The following is a 17,817-nucleotide window of genomic DNA, read 5'->3' as shown; positions in this document are numbered from 1 at the left end:
CTGCTCATAACAGCTCTTACCCTGCTAACAGCTCTTACCCTGCTCATAACAGCTCTTACCCTGCTCACAACAGCTCTTACCCTGCTCACAACAGCTCTTACCCTGCTCACAACAGCTCTTACCCTGCTCACAACAGCTCTTACCCTGCTCACAACAGCTCTTACCCTGCTCACAACAGCTCTTACCCTGCTCACAACAGCTCTTACCCTGCTCACAACAGCTCTTACCCTGCTCATAACAGCTCTTACCCTGCTCATAACAGCTCTTACCCTGCTCACAACAGCTCTTACCCTGCTCACAACAGCTCTTACCCTGCTCACAACAGCTCTTACCCTGCTAACAACAGCTCTTACCCTGCTAACAACAGCTCTTACCCTGCTCATAACAGCTCTTACCCTGCTCATAACAGCTCTTACCCTGCTCATAACAGCTCTTACCCTGCTAATAACAGCAGCCAGATCTCTCATCTCACTGTTCATCCCAATGAAGGCGCTGAGGGGTTTCAGAAGAGGCTCCTGGAGAGAAGAGAACAACATCATTTTGTGGTTTGAGGTTTGAAATGAGCTCTCATAGCTCTTCCATGGTCTGTGTGCATATGTTCAGACTGTATACATTACCATGGGTTAAAGGGGGTACCATGTCATATGGTCTGGACGGTAGGGTTATGGGTCAGAGTACAGTACCATGGGGTCTGGACGGTAGGGTTATGGGTCAGAGTACAGTACCATGGGGTCTGGACGGTAGGGTCAGAGTACAGTACCATGGGTTCTGGATGGTAGGGTTATGGGTCAGAGTACAGTACCATGGGGTCTGGACGGTAGGGTTATGGGTCAGTACAGTACCATGGGGTCTGGACGGTAGGGTTATGGGTCAGAGTACAGTACCATGGGTTCTGGACGGTAGGGTCAGAGTACAGTACCATGGGGTCTGGATGGTAGGGTTATGGGTCAGTACAGTACCATGGGGTCTGGATGGTAGGGTTATGGGTCAGTACAGTACCATGGGGTCTGGACAGTAGGGTTATGGGTCAGAGTACAGTACCATGGGGTCTGGACGGTAGGGTTATGGGTCAGAGTACAGTACCATGGGGTCTGGACAGTAGGGTTATGGGTCAGAGTACAGTACCATGGGGTCTGGATGGTAGGGTTATGGGTCAGTACAGTACCATGGGGTCTGGATGGTAGGGTTATGGGTCAGTACAGTACCATGGGGTCTGGACGGTAGGGTTATGGGTCAGTACAGTACCATGGGGTCTGGACGGTAGGGTTATGGGTCAGAGTACAGTACCATGGGGTCTGGATGGTAGGGTTATGGGTCAGTACAGTACCATGGGGTCTGACAGACTGTTGGATGGATCCTGGATAAGGTCTCTGTCGTCAATCAGCTGACCCTAACCCTTCAATCAGCTGACCCTAACCCTAACCCTTCAATCAGCTGACCCTAACCCTTCAATCAGCTGACCCTAACCCTTCAATCAGCTGACCCTAACCCTAACCCTTCAATCAGCTGACCCTAACCCTAACCCTTCAATCAGCTGACCCTAACCCTTCAATCAGCTGACCCTAACCCTAACCCTTCAATCAGCTGACCCTAACCCTTCAATCAGCTGACCCTAACCCTAACCCTTCAATCAGCTGACCCTAACCCTAACCCTTCAATCAGCTGACCCTAACCCTTCAATCAGCTGACCCTAACCCTAACCCTTCAATCAGCTGACCCTAACCCTAACCCTTCAATCAGCTGACCCTAACCCTAACCCTTCAATCAGCTGACCCTAACAGAGAAAAGCAACACAACCACAGGACTATCAACATAGCAAAATACCAGCAGCTAAAACTCATGAAACACTTTGACACTGTGTCTGTGTCTGTGGACGTGTTTAACTAGACTTGTGAGGACCACAAATTCCCACAAGAATAGTAAACAAACAAAAAGTGGACCAACTGGGGCCATTTTGTTTGTCCCCACAAGCTGAAATGTTATTTCTAGGGGGGTTAGGGTTAGGATTAGGTTTAGGAGCTAGGGTTAAGGTTAGGTTTTCAGGTTACGGTTAGGATTAGGGTTAGGAGCTAGGATTAAGGTTAGGTTTTCAGGATAGGATTAGGAAAAATAGGATTTAGAATGGGACTGAATTGTGTGTCCCCTCGAGGTTAGTTGTACAAAACTGTGTGTGTGTGTGTGTGTGTGTGTGTTCCCGTTCCCTACCTTCTTCATCTGTCCTTCTCCTGCTCCGTTCCTGATGATGGGGGAAACATTCAGACCGAACTCTGTCGATTCTGGAGGAGTGGAGCGCCCACCGTTCTCCTGCAACAATATCTGCCAATCATAGTGATCAGCAGGAACAAATGGCACCCTATTCCCCATATAGTGCACTATGTTTGACCAGGTCCCATAGGGTTCTATATAGGGAATAGAGTGCCATTTGGGATGTCACATGGTACAAACAGCCTGTTCCATCTGCTGGGTCTATAGTGAAATGTAAACACATTCAGTAAACTGATTTGATTGTTTGAAACAGAGTGGTGTGAAAACGTACACCAACAGCTCTACTGGCGTCCTTGACCACCATCTTGGGTTCTGTCTTCTTGACTCCACCCCTGGAGGGGGGTCTGTGGGAGGAGTTTATTCTGGGCAGGGGCTGAACTCCAGTACAGGGGACCCTGAAGGACAGACAGACAGACAGACAGACAGACAGAACACTGATATTGAGCCATTCCAGAAATCCAACACCATACTCTAAAGCTTGTTTTAACAGAGAAAAAAGGCTCACCTCTTTTTTCCACAACTTCTTGCATGTCTACTTTCAACTAGATTGAAAAGAGATGAACAGGAGATAACCCAAAACACATAGCAATTAGTGATATGATTCATTACCACATGTTACCACAAGATAACCTAAACCGCAGGTTGTTTTTCAATAGTTTTTCATTGTAATTGTATACATTATTATTTTGTTTTGCTACAGAAAATGCAGTGTCTTCTGAGCCCATGTAGGCTGGGTATCCTTGAAGATGCATGGCACTATAATAAAACATATGAATGACATTAGTGAGATTCTGTCGCCATGCCAACCTGGTTCTGGCCGTTTCTTGGTTAGTTTGGGATATCTCTGGAACTTGATGAAGTAGTAACTCTCATACTCCATCAACACTGTGTCCAGGTCTATATTGTCACACACTTCAAACCGCCGGAGTGCGACATTGGTATCCTGTTCCAGGGCACTGGCAGCATCCATGTACCTGTCAACAACATAATCATGTTCTAGTCCATCCTTCTGTAGACCTCGACTACTTTACAGTAATCACACTCAGATATGCAGTATATAACACTGACTTACCCTGCCTCCATTAAATGATGAAAGATTAATATGAGTAGATTTCTTCTTCTGGACTCTGTCCTCATTTCTTCCTAATGTAAGAAACGAGTTAATAAGTGTAATATAATGATCAGCCAGGTAACAAACCAGACGTCTTTCAACCAGACGGGTTGCCTAGGCAACAGTGGGCGCTGAATGCTACATGCAACTAGCTAGCTAACTGGTTGCTTGTGAAAGTTAACTTACTTATTAATACAAACATGATGCGAGAAATATAGTGATTCCTTTGTATATGAAGCCATATTGATCAAAACAATACTCACCGCCTCTCTTGCTTGATTCGCGGTTTTGATAGATTGATAAGAAAGTTCCATTGTGAATGTTGTGATCTGTCGTTGGCGTGACACCAGGGGTTTTCTGGTTCGGGCAGAATGCCGTGTTCAAAACAACTGGGAACTCGGAAATCTCCAACTTCAGGGCGTTCAGGACAACTGGGAACAACTATTAAACGATATCAGACTAGGATAAACACGTTGTGAACGGTCATCCAACTCGGTATTCATGTCGGATACTCGGGCATCTTTCTAGAGCTCGGATGTTAATATCATCACGTCAAGACGTCTGTTATTCCGAAAGTTCCCAGTTGTTTTGAAACGACAGAAAGACCGTCCTCCGTCCTCTCTCCTCCGTGACCCGGCGTCAGCGCCAGATCAGACTGCCTAACGAACAAAACAACTGGGAACTCGGAAAAATACGAGACCAAATCATGACGTCGGTGATCTTCAGGTCGGAATGTCGGAGCTCTAGAAAGAGTACTCGAGTTGGATCACCGTTCAAATAGATTTTTCCCAGTCGCAGCTCGTTTTTTTCCCCGAGTTCCCATTTGTTTTGAACGCACTGAAGTCGGAGATTTCCGAGTTCCCAAGTGTTTCGAACGTGGCATTACTGACCATCGCGACGAACAAACAAAAGTTTGGAAGCTGATTCGGGTCTCCCATAACTCTGCCCCATAGGTACTGGTGCTACCTGCTGCTACCTGACTGAATCAGACGACCAAGTCTCTCATCAAATATGGGTGCGTTTGGAAATTCACTCTGGAGTGCCGGAGTGTGCTCTGGTTCTTCGGAAATTCACTCTGGAGTGCCGGAGTGTGCTCTGGGTGTTCGGAAATTCACTCTGGAGTGCCGGAGTGTGCTCTGGGCGTTCGGAAATTCACTCTGGGGTGCCGGAGTGTGCTCTGGGCGTTCGGAAATTCGCTCTGGAGTGCCGGAGTGTGCTCTGGTCCTTCGGAAATTCACTCTGGGGTGCCGGAGTGTGCTCTGGGCGTTCGGAAATTCGCTCTGGAGTGCCGGAGTGTGCTCTGGGCGTTTGGAAATTCGCTCTGGAGTGCCGGAGTGTGCTCTGGGCTTTCGGAAATTTGCTCTGGAGTGCCGGAGTGTGCTCTGGGCGTTCGGAAATTCACTCTGGAGTGCCGGAGTGTGCTCTGGGCATTCGGAAATTCACTCTGGAGTGCCGGAGTGTGCTCTGGGCGTTCGGAAATTCACTCTGGAGTGCCGGAGAGTGCTCTGGGCGTTCAGAAATTCACTCTGGAGTGCCGGAGTGTGCTCTGGGCGTTCGGAAATTCGCTCTGGAGTGCCGGAGTGTGCTCTGGGCGTTTGGAAATTCGCTCTGGAGTGCCGGAGTGTGCTCTGGGCTTTCGGAAATTTGCTCTGGAGTGCCGGAGTGTGCTCTGGGCGTTCGGAAATTCACTCTGGAGTGCCGGAGTGTGCTCTGGGCATTCGGAAATTCACTCTGGAGTGCCGGAGTGTGCTCTGGGCGTTCGGAAATTCACTCTGGAGTGCCGGAGAGTGCTCTGGGCGTTCAGAAATTCACTCTGGAGTGCCGGAGTGTGCTCTGGGCGTTCGGAAATTCACTCCAAATTCACCATATTCAACGGGTGTTGAGCGTTCGTAAACTAAACAGTTATTCTGCGCTCTGGCACACTCAGAAGAGAGCGATTTGAAATCGGAGTAGATAGGGCGCGTTCGTAAATTCACTCTGGCTATGTACCAAATATGATTCAAATCGGGCAAGGTGCTGCAAGCTAGCAGCTAATACGATGGCTGGTACATTTCAGAAAGTATTGGCACCTCTTGACTTTTTCCACATTTTGTTGTGTTACAGCCTGAATTTAAAATTGATTATATTGAGATTTTGTTTTAGTGGCATACACACACACACAATGCCCTAATGTTAAAGTGGAGTTTTCAGAAATGTTTACAAATTAAATAAAAATGAAAATATGAAATGTCTTGAGTCAATAAGTATTCAAACCCTTTGTTATCGCAACATACGCCTAGTTTCCTGAAACAAGTCAAACTTTTACTCCTGAACTTATCTAGGTTTCACTACTTCACAGGAGAACCATTTTAACGTAAACTTTTATTTTGATCAAAATGTGTTTTTAGGCAGAAATGCCTTCTGGAATGTGAACTTTCATGTGCCTTAATAACAAACATATATGCCATATGTACATACGAATACAATTCTTAAATTACCAGCCTAGTTGTTTTAGCAACAGATAAAGATGATTGGCTGAGATAATGAGTGGGCTGGACATGCCGAGAGACAAGTTTGGATTGGTCCGCCATGTAGCACGCTTCTGTCTATTTGAACTGGTCAGTATGTGTAGGTAATCCTGTCTAACACGGCTTTAAAAATATATATATATCACGTAATAGAACTGCATAAGTGTTGCTCTCCACTTTCTGGAGGACCGAGTTTTGAAATCAGTGGAATTAGAGTATGATAGCTAAGGAGGAGGAGATCAAACTAAGGGCAACCATGGCATCCGTGACAGGGAGAAGCATCCATTCCATGTATACGGGTAAGATAGTGTAGCTAACTACATTTTCAGATATTACTCGTTTCTAATTTTGACAGAAAGTCATTTTTATTTCAAGTTAAACTGTACTGTTAGCTTGCCAGCTAACGTTAGCTGGCTGGCTCGCTAGCTAACATTGCGTGCATGATCTTTGTAGTAATATTATTCATATCTCAGAGCCGTTGTATTGATCAAATGGAGGACTTGTTGCACTATCAACTCTGTAGGAGTTGCATATACTTCGCCCTGTTCCTGGAGGAAGTCGAACACTCTCACTTTCAGTGCGATAATTGCCTGCTCATGGAGGGCTACAGAGAAGAAGTTGCTACGCTGGGCATACAAATAGCTAATTTGCACAGGCTTCTGGGAAAGCCAAGACCTGCGATTTTCTCGTTTTTCTCCACTCCAAGGGCCGTGTATTGCGCTGGGCTGATGGGAGTCTCGCCTTCGGGCAGGCTATCTTTGGTGGACTGGCCGCTGCTAGGAATTGGTCACTCACCAACGGAGAATGGAGTCGGCGGGATGATCCTCTCCTGGACCTGGCTGGCCGGACAGGGAGACACGTCACCGTTCATTGCGGAAGTCGAGGGCGGCATCCTCCACTTTCTGAGCACTCTGCGGTGACGTGATTCATGAATGGGCTGACAACATCGAAATAGCTTCGCTGCTCTGGAGCATGATGTCCTGGCGCCATCTTGTCATACAGCGTAGGAGGTTCCTTCCGTATCGGCCAACATTGTGATGGCATCGCCGGGGTCTAAGGTGGGTTCTCCTATTCCTGTCATTTGTGGGGGGCGAGTTAGAGGAGCCCCTGATGGGTTGGGCTGAGGGCTCCGGCTCGAAATGGACAACAGCCATCAACCATTATTGTGGGAAGCTCCATTGTTAGAAGTCAGAAATACCCATACACTTTGTTTTCCTGGAGCTAAGGCATTGGATTTATCAGAAGTCATGCCCACCATCAAGAAACAGATTCCTGCCCTGAAAACAGTTGTGTTGCATATTGGGTCTAATGATATTATGTGAAATCTGTAAAGCCAAGAGACAATTTATTACAGCTCTTGGAGAATTCTCAGAAATTAGCATAACGTATAGTTGTCTCTGGCCCAATTACATCTCCTCGCCTTGTGGGACTGAGTGTTTTAGCCATCTTTGGTCTCTTCGCCAGTGGTTAATGAGTCTGACCAAGGACTTGGGAAAGTCCTTTGTCAACAATTTTGACTCCTTCTGGAATAGGCCTGGCTACTTTGTGGAAGACGGAATTCACCTGGGTGAAAATGGCTCCCTGCTGTTGTCATCAAACATTGGAAAGATTGTTGGTCAGTTAAATTGATACGAGGACAATATTATCATTACATGTAAGTCAGTTTTTACCATTTCCTCTTTAGTCTCTATGAGAGTTCCACATGTTGTATCTGAAAGTGGTGACATACGAAATGCTTCAGTCTGGTTTTAGACCCCATCATAGCACTGAGACTGCACTCGTGAAGGTGGTAAATTACCTTTTAATGGCATCAGACCAAGTCCTCGTGCTCCTAGACCTTAGTGCTGTTTTTGATACCATCGATCACAACATTCTTTGGAGAGACTGGAAACCCAAATTGGTCTACATGGACAATTTCTGGCCTGGTTTAGATCTTATCTGTCAGAAATATATCAGTTTGTCCCTGTGGATGGTTTGTCTTCTGACAAATCAACTGTACACTTCGGTGTTCCTCAAGGTTATGTTTTAGGACCACTATTGTTTTCACTATATATTGGTGATGTCATTCAGAAACATAATGTTAACTTTCACTGCTATGGGGACGATACACAGCTGTACATTTCGATGAAACATGGTGAAGCCCCAAAATTGCCCTCCCTGGAAGTCTGTGTTTCAGACATAAGGAAGTGGATGGCGGCAAATGTTTTACTTTTAAACTCGGACAAAACAGAGATGCTAGTTCTAGGTCCCAAGAAACAAAGAGATCTTCTGTTGGATCTGACAATTAATCTTGATGGTTGTACAGTTGTCTCAAATAAAACTGAAGGACCTCGGCGTTACTCTAGACCCTGATCTCTCTTTTGATGAACATATCAAAACTGTTTCAAGGACAACTTTTTTCCATCTGCGTAACATTGCAAAAATCAGAAACTTTCTGTTAAAAAATTATGCAGAAAAATGTATCCATGCTTTTGTCACTTCTAGATTAGACTACTGCAATGCTCTACTTTTCATCTACCCGGATAAAGCACTAAATAAACTTCAGTTAGTGCTAAACACAGGCGAATCTTGACTAGAACCCAAAAAGTTGATCATATTACTCCAGTGCTAGCCTCCCTACACTGGCTTCCTGTTAAGGCTAGGGCTGATTTCAAGGTTTTACTGCTAACCTACAAAGCATTATATTCCCTTGCTCCTACCTATCTTTCCGATTTGGTCCTGCCGTACATACTTACACGTACGCTACGGTCACAAGATGCAGGCCTCTTACTGTCCCTAGAATTTCTAAGAAAAACAGCTGGAGGCAGGGCTTTCTCCTATAGAGCTCAATTTTTATGGAATGGTCTGCCTATCCATGTGAGAGACGCAGACTCGGTCTCAACCTTCAAGTCTTTATTGAAGACTCATCTCTTCAGTAGGTCATATGATTGAGTGTAGTCTGGCCCAGGGGTGTGAAGGTGAACGGAAAGACACTGGAGCGACGAACCGCCCTTGCTGTCACTGCCTGGACGGTTCCCCTCTCTCCACTGGGATTCTCTGCCTCTAACCCTATTACAGGGGCTGAGTCACTGGCTTACTGGTGTTCTTCCATTCCGTCCCTAGGAGGGGTGCGTCACTTGATTGGGTTGAGTCACTGACGTGATCTTCCTGTCTGGGTTTGGCGCCCCCCTCGGGTTCGTGCCGTGGGGGAGATCTTCGAGGGCTATACTCGGCCTTGTCTCAGGGTAGTAGGTTGGTGGCTGAAGATATCCCTCTAGTGGTGTGGGGGCTGTGCTTAGGCAAAGTGGGTGGGGTTATATCCTGCCTGGTTGGCCCTGTCCGGGGGTTTCATTGGATGGGGCCACAGTGTCTCCCGACCCCTCCTGTCTTAGCCTCCACTATTTATGCTGCAATAGTTTATGTTCTGGGGTGCTAGGGTCAGTCTGTTATGTCTGGAGCATATCTCCTGTCTGTGTCCTATGTGAATTTAAGTATGCTCCCTCTAATTCTCTCTCTCTCTCTTTGTCTCTCTCTTCTCTCAGAGGACCTGAGCCCCAGGACTACCTGGCCTGATGACTCCTTGCTGTCCCCAGTCCACCTGATCATGCTGCTGCTCCAGTTTCAACTGTTCTGCCTGCGGCTATGGAACCCTGACCTGTTCACTGGACGTGCTACCTGTCCCAGACCTGCTGTTTTGGATCCTCTCTCTACCGCTCCTGCTGTCTCTAATTCTGAATGATTGGCTATGAAAAGCCAACTGACATTTACTCCTGAGGTGCTGACCTGTTACACCCTCTACAACCACTGTGATTATTATTGTCTGACCCTGCTGGTCATCTATGAACATTTTAACATCTAGGCCATGTGCTGTTATAATCTCCACCCGGCACAGCCAGAAGAGGACTGGCCACCCCTCATAGCCTGGTTCCTCTCTAGGTTTTGGCCTTTCTAGGGAGTTTTTCATAGCCATCGTGCTTCTACATCTGCATTGCTTGCTGTTTGGGGTTTTAAGCTGGGTTTCTGTACAGCACATTGTGAAATCGGCTGATGTAAAAAGGGCTTTATAAATACATTTGATTGATTGATTGACATGACTAATGGTGCTAATCGTAGAACTGTCATTGCTATTCCTACTTTGGTTTCTTTTCCTAATAGTTATAATCCGATCTTTGAGTCTCCTGTTGTTCTGAAATCTCAAAGTAATCTGACTTGTATTTAAACTCCGTGTGGTTTTAAATGCAGAAATGTTTTGACATTTTTACATCTTAACATTTGTAGTTTATTACCCAAAATGGATCATGTCAAGATTTTTTCCTTTTTTTTATTTTTTAATTTAACCTTTTTTAACTAAGCAAGTAAGTTAAAAACAAATTCTTATTTACAATGACGGCCTACACCGGCCAAACCCGGACAACGCTGGGCCAATTGTGCACCGCCCTATGGGACTCCCAATCACGGCCGGATGTGATACAGCCTGGATTTGAACCAGGTACTATAATTACATCTCTTGCACTGAGATGCAGTGCCTTAGATCACTGTGCAACTTGGGAGCCCAAAACCCTGTACTCTGAGGTTGCTATAGATGGTTACAATGTGTTTAGGGCTGATAGGAAAGGCAAAGGTGGTGGTGTTGCTATTTACACAAAGAATCTTCTTTCTGTGTCTCTGTCTAAGGCCACCTCCAGTCCTAAACTATTTGAATTGTTCGCTTTAAGTCTTCAGTTGGGTTCAAACTAAAAAATAAGTTATAGGAATCTGTGTACTAAACGAACTCACTGATTTAATCGCTGGAGATTTCAATTTTACACGAGGAATGCAGGATGCTGACTGTTTAAAGGATTTTTGTACTAATCTAAATTTGTCCTAGCTGATTACATAGCCTACTTGTCCGAACTTAACGCACCCTTCGAAATCGACTTTGATTGACCTCATATTTACAAATACTCCAGAGAAATATGCTGGGAGTGGGGTATTTGCTTTGAATATTAGTGACCACTGACCCATTGTATGTGTCAAGAATATACGGATGCTTTGATGAACATGCTCCCTTTAAAAAACGGAGAATTAAAAATGGGTCTTTCCCTTGGTTTAGTCTATCTGAAGTCATACACAATAGAGATGCTGCCTGGACCAAAGTTAGATTCACAGACTCTGGCCCAGACTGGCAGTCTTTCAGTTGATTGAGAAATCTGTGTAAAACTAATTAAAAAAGCAAAATCAGATTATTATGTTAATACACTAACATAATCTCCATCTTCACCCAGGTGTCGCTTATTTTCCCTGGTTTATTTATCCCTGTTTCCTATCTCTCTGTGCCAGTTCGTTTTGTGTTTCCAAGTCAAACAGCGTTTTTCTCATTTTCCTGCTTTTTGCTATTCTCCTTCTTCTAGTCCTCCTGGTTTTGACCCTTGCCTGTTCTGGACTCTGTACCATTCTGCCTGCCTTGACCACGAGCCTGTCTGCCACTCTACCTCCTGGACTCTGATCTGGTTTTAATCTTTTTGCCTGTCCACGACCATTCTCTTGCCTACTCCTTTTGGATTAATAAACATTGCAATACTCCAACCATCTGCCTCCAGTGTCTGCTTGTGTCTTGATAGTATCGGATGACCTGGCCTCCCACTTAAGATGGTTTGGGATGAGTTGGAACAAAGAGTGAAGGAAAAGCAGCCAACAAGTGCTCAGCATATGTGGGAACTCCTTCAAGACTGTTGGAAAATAATTCCAGGTGAAGTTGTTTGAGAGAATGCCAAGAGTGTTCAAAGCTGTCAAGGCAAAGGGTGGCTACTTTGAAGAATCTGAAATATAAAATATATTTTGATTTAACACTTTTTTGGTTACTACATGATTCCATATGTGTTATTTCATAGTTTTGATGTCTTCACTATTATTCTACAATGTAGAAAATAGTAAAAATAAAGAAAAAGCCTTGAATGAGCAGGTGTGTCCAAATGTTTGACTGGTACTATTATTGATGTGTGTGCACATAATCACCACAGCATCTGGTCAAAGGTATATACAGTTGGAGTCAGAAGTTTACATACACTTAGGTTGGAGTGATTAAAACTCGTTTTTCAACCACTCCAGAAATTTCTTGTTAACAAACTACAGTTTTGGCAAGTTGCTTAGGACATCTACTTTCTGCATGACACAGGTCATTTTTCCAACAATTGTTTACAGACAGATTATTTCACTGTATCACAATTCCAGTGGTTCAGAAATGTACATACACTAAGTTGACTCTGCCTTTAAACAGCTTGGAAAATTCCAGAAAAGGATGTCATGGCTTTAGAAGCTTCTGATAGGCTAATTGACATAATTTGAGTCAATTGGAGGTGTACCTGTGGATGTATTTCAAGGCCTACCTTCATACTCAGTGTCTCTTTGCTTGACATCATGGGAAAATCTAAAGAAATCAGCCAAGACCTCAGAAAAAAAATGATAGACCTCCACAAGTCTGGTTCATCCTTAGGAGCAATTTCCAAATGCCTGAAGGCACCACGTTCATCTGTACAAACAATAGTACGCAAGTATAAACACCATGGGACCACGCAGCCGTCATACCGCTCAGGAAGGAAACGCGTTCTGTCTCCTAGAGATGAACGTACTTTGGTGTGAAAAGTGCAAATCAATCCCAGAACACCACAAAGGACCTGGTGAAGATGCTGGAGGAAACGGGTACAAAGTATCTATATCCAAAGTAAAACGAGACCTATATCAACATAACCTGAAAGGCAGCTCAGCAAGGAAGAAGCCACTGCTCCAAAACTGCCATAAAAAAGCCAGACTACGGTTTGCAACTGCACATGGGGACAAAGATCGTACTTTTAGGAGAAATGTCCTCTGGTCTGATGAAACAAAAATAGAACTGTTTGGCCATAATGACCATCGTTATGTTTGGAGGAAAAAAGGGGGATGCTTGCAAGCCGAAGAACACCATCCCAACCGTGAAGCACGGGGGTGGCAGCATCATGTTGTGGGGGTGCTTTGCTGCAGGAGGGACTGGTGCACTTCACAAAATAGATGGCATCATGAGGAGGAAAATGATGTGGATATTTGAAGCAACATCTCAAGACATCAGTCAGGAAGTTAAAGCTTGGTCGCAAATGGGTCTTCCAAATGGACAATGACCCCAAGCATACTTCCAAAGTTGTAGCAAAATTGCTTAAGGACAACAAAGTCAAGGTATTGGAGTGGCCATCACAAAGCCCTGACCTCAATCCTATAGAAAATTTGTGGGCAGAACTGAAGAAGCGTGTGCGAGCAAGGAGGCCTTCAAACCTGACTCAGTTACACCAGCTCTGTCAGGAGGAATGGACCAAAAGTCACCCAACTTATTGTGGGAAGCTTGTGGAAGGCTACCTGAAACGTTTGACCCAAGTTAAACAATTTAAAGGCAATGCTACCAAGTACTCATTGTGTGTATGTAAACTTCTGACCCACTGGGAATGTGATGAAAGAAATAAAAGATTCTCTCATTATTCTGACATTTCACATTTTTAAAATAAAGTGGTGATCCTAACTGACTTAAGACAGGGAATTTTAATAGGATTAAATCTCAGGAATTGTATAAAACTGAGTTTAAATGTATTTGGCTAAGGCGTATGTAAACTTCCGACTTCAATTGTATGAAACGTGATTCATGTGGTGTTTTTACTTTTAAAATGATATCTAATGCATGTTACGCTGAAAACCGTATTGTTTTATAATCATTATCGATATTGACATGTTATATGATAGTGTTACAAAATTTGCCAAAGGAAAGCTAATGTTCGCCTTGTACTTTCATTGCTAATGAGGCTGGTCACCTCGTGAATTGTACATTTATGAAATGAAGATAAATGACGTAAAGAATGATAGTAAAAAGCTTTGGAGCACCTTAAATGAAATTTTGGGAAAAAAAGCAAACTCAGCTCCTTCATTCATTGAATCAGATGTTCATTCATCACTAAACCCACTGATAATCAGATGGTTCATTCATCACTAAACCATCAGATGGATCATTCATCACTAAACCCACTGATAATCAGATGGTTCATTCATCACTAAACCCCCTGATAATCAGATGGATCATTCATCACTAAACCCACTGATAATCAGATGGATCATTCATCACTAAACCCCCTGATAATCAGATGGTTCATTCATCACTAAACCCCCTGATAATCAGATGGATCATTCATCACTAAACCCACTGATAATCAGATGGTTCATTCATCACTAAACCCACTGATAATCAGATGGATCATTCATCACTAAACCCCTTGATAATCAGAAGGATCATTCATCACTAAACCCACTGATAATCAGATGGTTCATTCATCACTAAACCCACTGATAATCAGATGGATCATTCATCACTAAACCCACTGATAATCAGATGGATCATTCATCACTAAACCCACTGATAATCAGATGCTCATTCATCACTAAACCATCAGATGGTTCATTCATCACTAAACCCCCTGATAATCAGATGGTTCATTCATCACTAAACCCCCTGATAATCAGATGCTCATTCATCACTAAACCCCCTGATAATCAGATGGATCATTCATCACTAAACCCCCTGATAATCAGATGGGTCATTCATCACTAAACCCACTGATAATCAGATGGATCATTCATCACTAAACCCACTGATAATCAGATGGATCATTCATCACTAAACCATCAGATGGCTCATTCATCACTAAACCCACTGATAATCAGATGGATCATTCATCACTAAACCATCAGATGGCTCATTCATCACTAAACCCCCTGATAATCAGATGGATCATTCATCACTAAACCCACTGATAATCAGATGGATCATTCATCACTAAACCCACTGATAATCAGATGGATCATTCATCACTAAACCCACTGATAATCAGATGGTTCATTCATCACTAAACCCCCTGATAATCAGATGGTTCATTCATCACTAAACCATCAGATGGATCATTCATCACTAAACCCACTGATAATCAGATGGTTCATTCATCACTAAACCCACTGATAATCAGATGGCTCATTCATCACTAAACCCACTGATAATCAGATGGATCATTCATCACTAAACCCACTGATATTACCAACTACTTTAATGATTTTTTCATTGGTAAGATAAACAAACTTAGGGATGACATGCCAGCAACAAACACTGACACTACACATCAGAGTATATCTGACCAAATTATGAAAGACAAGAATTGTAATTTTGAATTCTGTAAAGTGACTGTGGAAATTGTTGTCCATCAACAATGACAAGCCACCGGGGTCTGACAACTTGGATGGAAAATGACTGAGGATAATATTACCACATCTTCAATTTTAGCCTACTAGAAAGCGTGTGCCCTCAGGCCTGGAGGGAAGCTAAAGTCATTCCACTACCCAAGAATAGTAAAGCCCCCTTCACTGGCTCAAATAGCCGACCAATCAGCCTGTTACCAACCCTTAGTACACTATTGGAAAAGAAAATGGTGTTTGACCAGATACAATGCATTTTTACAGTAAACAAACTGACCAACTTTCAGCACGCTTATATGGAAGGAAATTCAACAAGCACAGCACTTACACAAATGACTGACGATTGGCTGAGAGAAACTGATGATAAAATGATTGTTGGGGCTGTCTTGTTAGACTTCAGTGCAGCTTTTGACATTATTGATCATAGTCTGCTGCTGGAAAAACATGTGTTATGGCTTTACACCCCCTGCTATAATGGCTTTACACCCCCTGCTATAATGGCTTTACACCCCCTGCTATAATGGCTTTACACCCCCTGCTATAATGGCTTTACACCCCCTGCTATAATGTGGATAAAGAGTTACCTGTCTAACAGAACACAGAGGGTGTTCTTTAATGGAAGCCTCTCCAACATAATCCAGGTAGAATCAGGAATTCCCCCTTTGAGTAAAGCCAGAGTTTCTATGTAGCAGATGACTCAACACTGTACATGTCAGCTACTACAGCGACTGAAATGACTGCAACACTCAACAAAGAGCTGCAGTTAGTTTCAGAGTGGGTGGCAAGGAATGTTAGTCCTAAATATTTGTAAAACTAAAAGTATTGTATTTGGGACAAATCATTCACTAAACCCTAAACCTCAAATACATCTTGTAAAAAATGATCTGGAAATTGAGCAAGTTGAGGTGACTAAACCCTGGATTTTAAACTGTAATGGTAAAAACATATTGATACAACAGTAGCTACGATGGTGAGAAGACTGTCCATAATAAAGCACTGCTCTGCCTTCTAAACAACACTATCAACAAGGCAGGACCTACAGGCCCTAGTTTCTACCTTCTTAACAACACTATCAACAAGGCAGGTCCTACAGGCCCTAGTTTCTACCTTCTTAACAACACTATCAACAAGGCAGGTCCTACAGGCCCTAGTTTCTACCTTCTTAACAGCACTATCAACAAGGCAGGTCCTACAGGCCCTAGTTTCTACCTTCTTAACAACACTATCAACAAGGCAGGTCCTACAGGCCCTAGTTTCTACCTTCTTAACAACACTATCAACAAGGCAGGTCCTACAGGCCCTAGTTTCTACCTTCTTAACAACACTATCAACAAGGCAGGTCCTACAGGCCCTAGTTTCTACCTTCTTAACAGCACTATCAACAAGGCAGGTCCTACAGGCCCTAGTTTCTACCTTCTTAACAACACTATCAACAAGGCAGGTCCTACAGGCCCTAGTTCTGTCACACCTTGACTAATGTTCAGTCATGTGGTCAGCTGCCACAGAGGGACTTAAAAACATTTACAATTGGCTCAGAACAGGGCAGCACGACTGGCCCTTGGATGTACACAGAGAGCTAATATTAATAATATGCATGTCAATCTCTCCAGGCTGAAAGTGGAGGAGAGATTGACTTCATCACTACTTGTCTTTCTGAGAGGTATTGACAAGTTGAATGCACCGAGCTGTCTGTCTAAACTACTGGCACATCCATGCATACCCCACAAGACATGCCACCAGAGGTCTCTTCAGAGTCCCCAAGTCCAGAACAGACTATGGGAGGCACACAGTACTACATAGAGCCATGACTACATGGAACCACATCAGGTAACTGATGCAGCAGTAAAATCAGATTTAAAAAACAGGTAAAAACACACCTTATGGAACAGTGGGGACTGTGAAGCAACACAAACATAGACACATGTATACAAAAACACGATAACATACGCACTATACACACACACATTGATTATGTGATATGTGGTGGAGTAGGGGCCTGAGGGTACACAGTGTGTTGTGAAATCTGCAGTGGTGTAAAGTATTTAAGTAAAAATACTTTATAAGTACTACTTAAGTCGTTTTTTGGGGTATCTGTACTTTACTATGTATTTTTTGTTAACTTTCACTTCACTACATTCCTAAGGAAAATAATGTACTTTTTACATACATTTTCCCTGACGTCCAAAAGTACTTGTTACATTTTGACAGGAAAATTGTCACATTTTTCAACAGAACACACTTATCAAGAGAACATCCCTGGTCATCCCTACTACCTCTGATCTGGAGGACTCACTAAACAGAGAACATCCCTGGTCATCCCTACTGCCTCTGATCTGGAGGACTCACTAAACAGAGAACATCCCTGGTCATCCCTACTGCCTCTGATCTGGAGGACTCACTAAACAGAGAACATCCCTGGTCATCCCTACTGCCTCTGATCTGGAGGACTCACTAAACAGAGAACATCCCTGGTCATCCCTACTGCCTCTGATCTGGAGGACTCACTAAACAGAGAACATCCCTGGTCGTCCCTACTGCCTCTGATCTGGAGGACTCACTAAACAGAGAACATCCCTGGTCGTCCCTACTGCCTCTGATCTGGAGGACTCACTAAACAGAGAACATCCCTGGTCATCCCTACTGCCTCTGATCTGGTGGACTCACTAAACACAAATGCTTTGTTTGTAAATGATGTCTGAGTGTTGGAGTGTTCTGCTGGCT

At 43.8% G+C, this 17,817-nt stretch overlaps 1 protein-coding gene across 5 annotated transcripts in view; it reads right to left on the bottom strand.

The window, feature by feature from the left end:
* The window catches only part of katnal2 (katanin p60 subunit A-like 2), a 28,793-nt gene extending 14,973 nt beyond the window's left edge, over nucleotides 1–13,820 (bottom strand). For 2 of the 5 annotated variants that reach the window (XM_082960616.1, XM_082960620.1), the window contains exons 1-7: nucleotides 3,640–13,820; nucleotides 3,338–3,408; nucleotides 3,073–3,239; nucleotides 2,771–2,807; nucleotides 2,537–2,660; nucleotides 2,206–2,316; nucleotides 438–515 (exon numbers count right to left, since the gene is read on the bottom strand). In XM_082960616.1, the coding sequence (XP_082816742.1) occupies nucleotides 438–515; nucleotides 2,206–2,316; nucleotides 2,537–2,660; nucleotides 2,771–2,807; nucleotides 3,073–3,239; nucleotides 3,338–3,408; nucleotides 3,640–3,690 (639 nt within the window). In that variant the 5' untranslated portion in view covers nucleotides 3,691–13,820. The remainder of the gene's footprint in view (nucleotides 1–437; nucleotides 516–2,205; nucleotides 2,317–2,536; nucleotides 2,661–2,770; nucleotides 2,808–3,072; nucleotides 3,240–3,337; nucleotides 3,409–3,639) is intronic. The other 3 variants (XM_082960617.1, XM_082960618.1, XM_082960619.1) reach the window with 3 other exon arrangements.
* Nucleotides 13,821–17,817: the final 3,997 nt, after the last annotated feature.

The sequence above is a fragment of the Salmo salar genome, chromosome 13 (genome assembly GCF_965601325.2).
Source record: "Salmo salar chromosome 13, fSalSal1, whole genome shotgun sequence".
Lineage (NCBI taxonomy): Eukaryota > Metazoa > Chordata > Actinopteri > Salmoniformes > Salmonidae > Salmo > Salmo salar.
The sequence above is the reverse complement of the archived record's forward strand: the minus strand, read 5'-3'. Positions and strand labels throughout refer to the sequence as shown.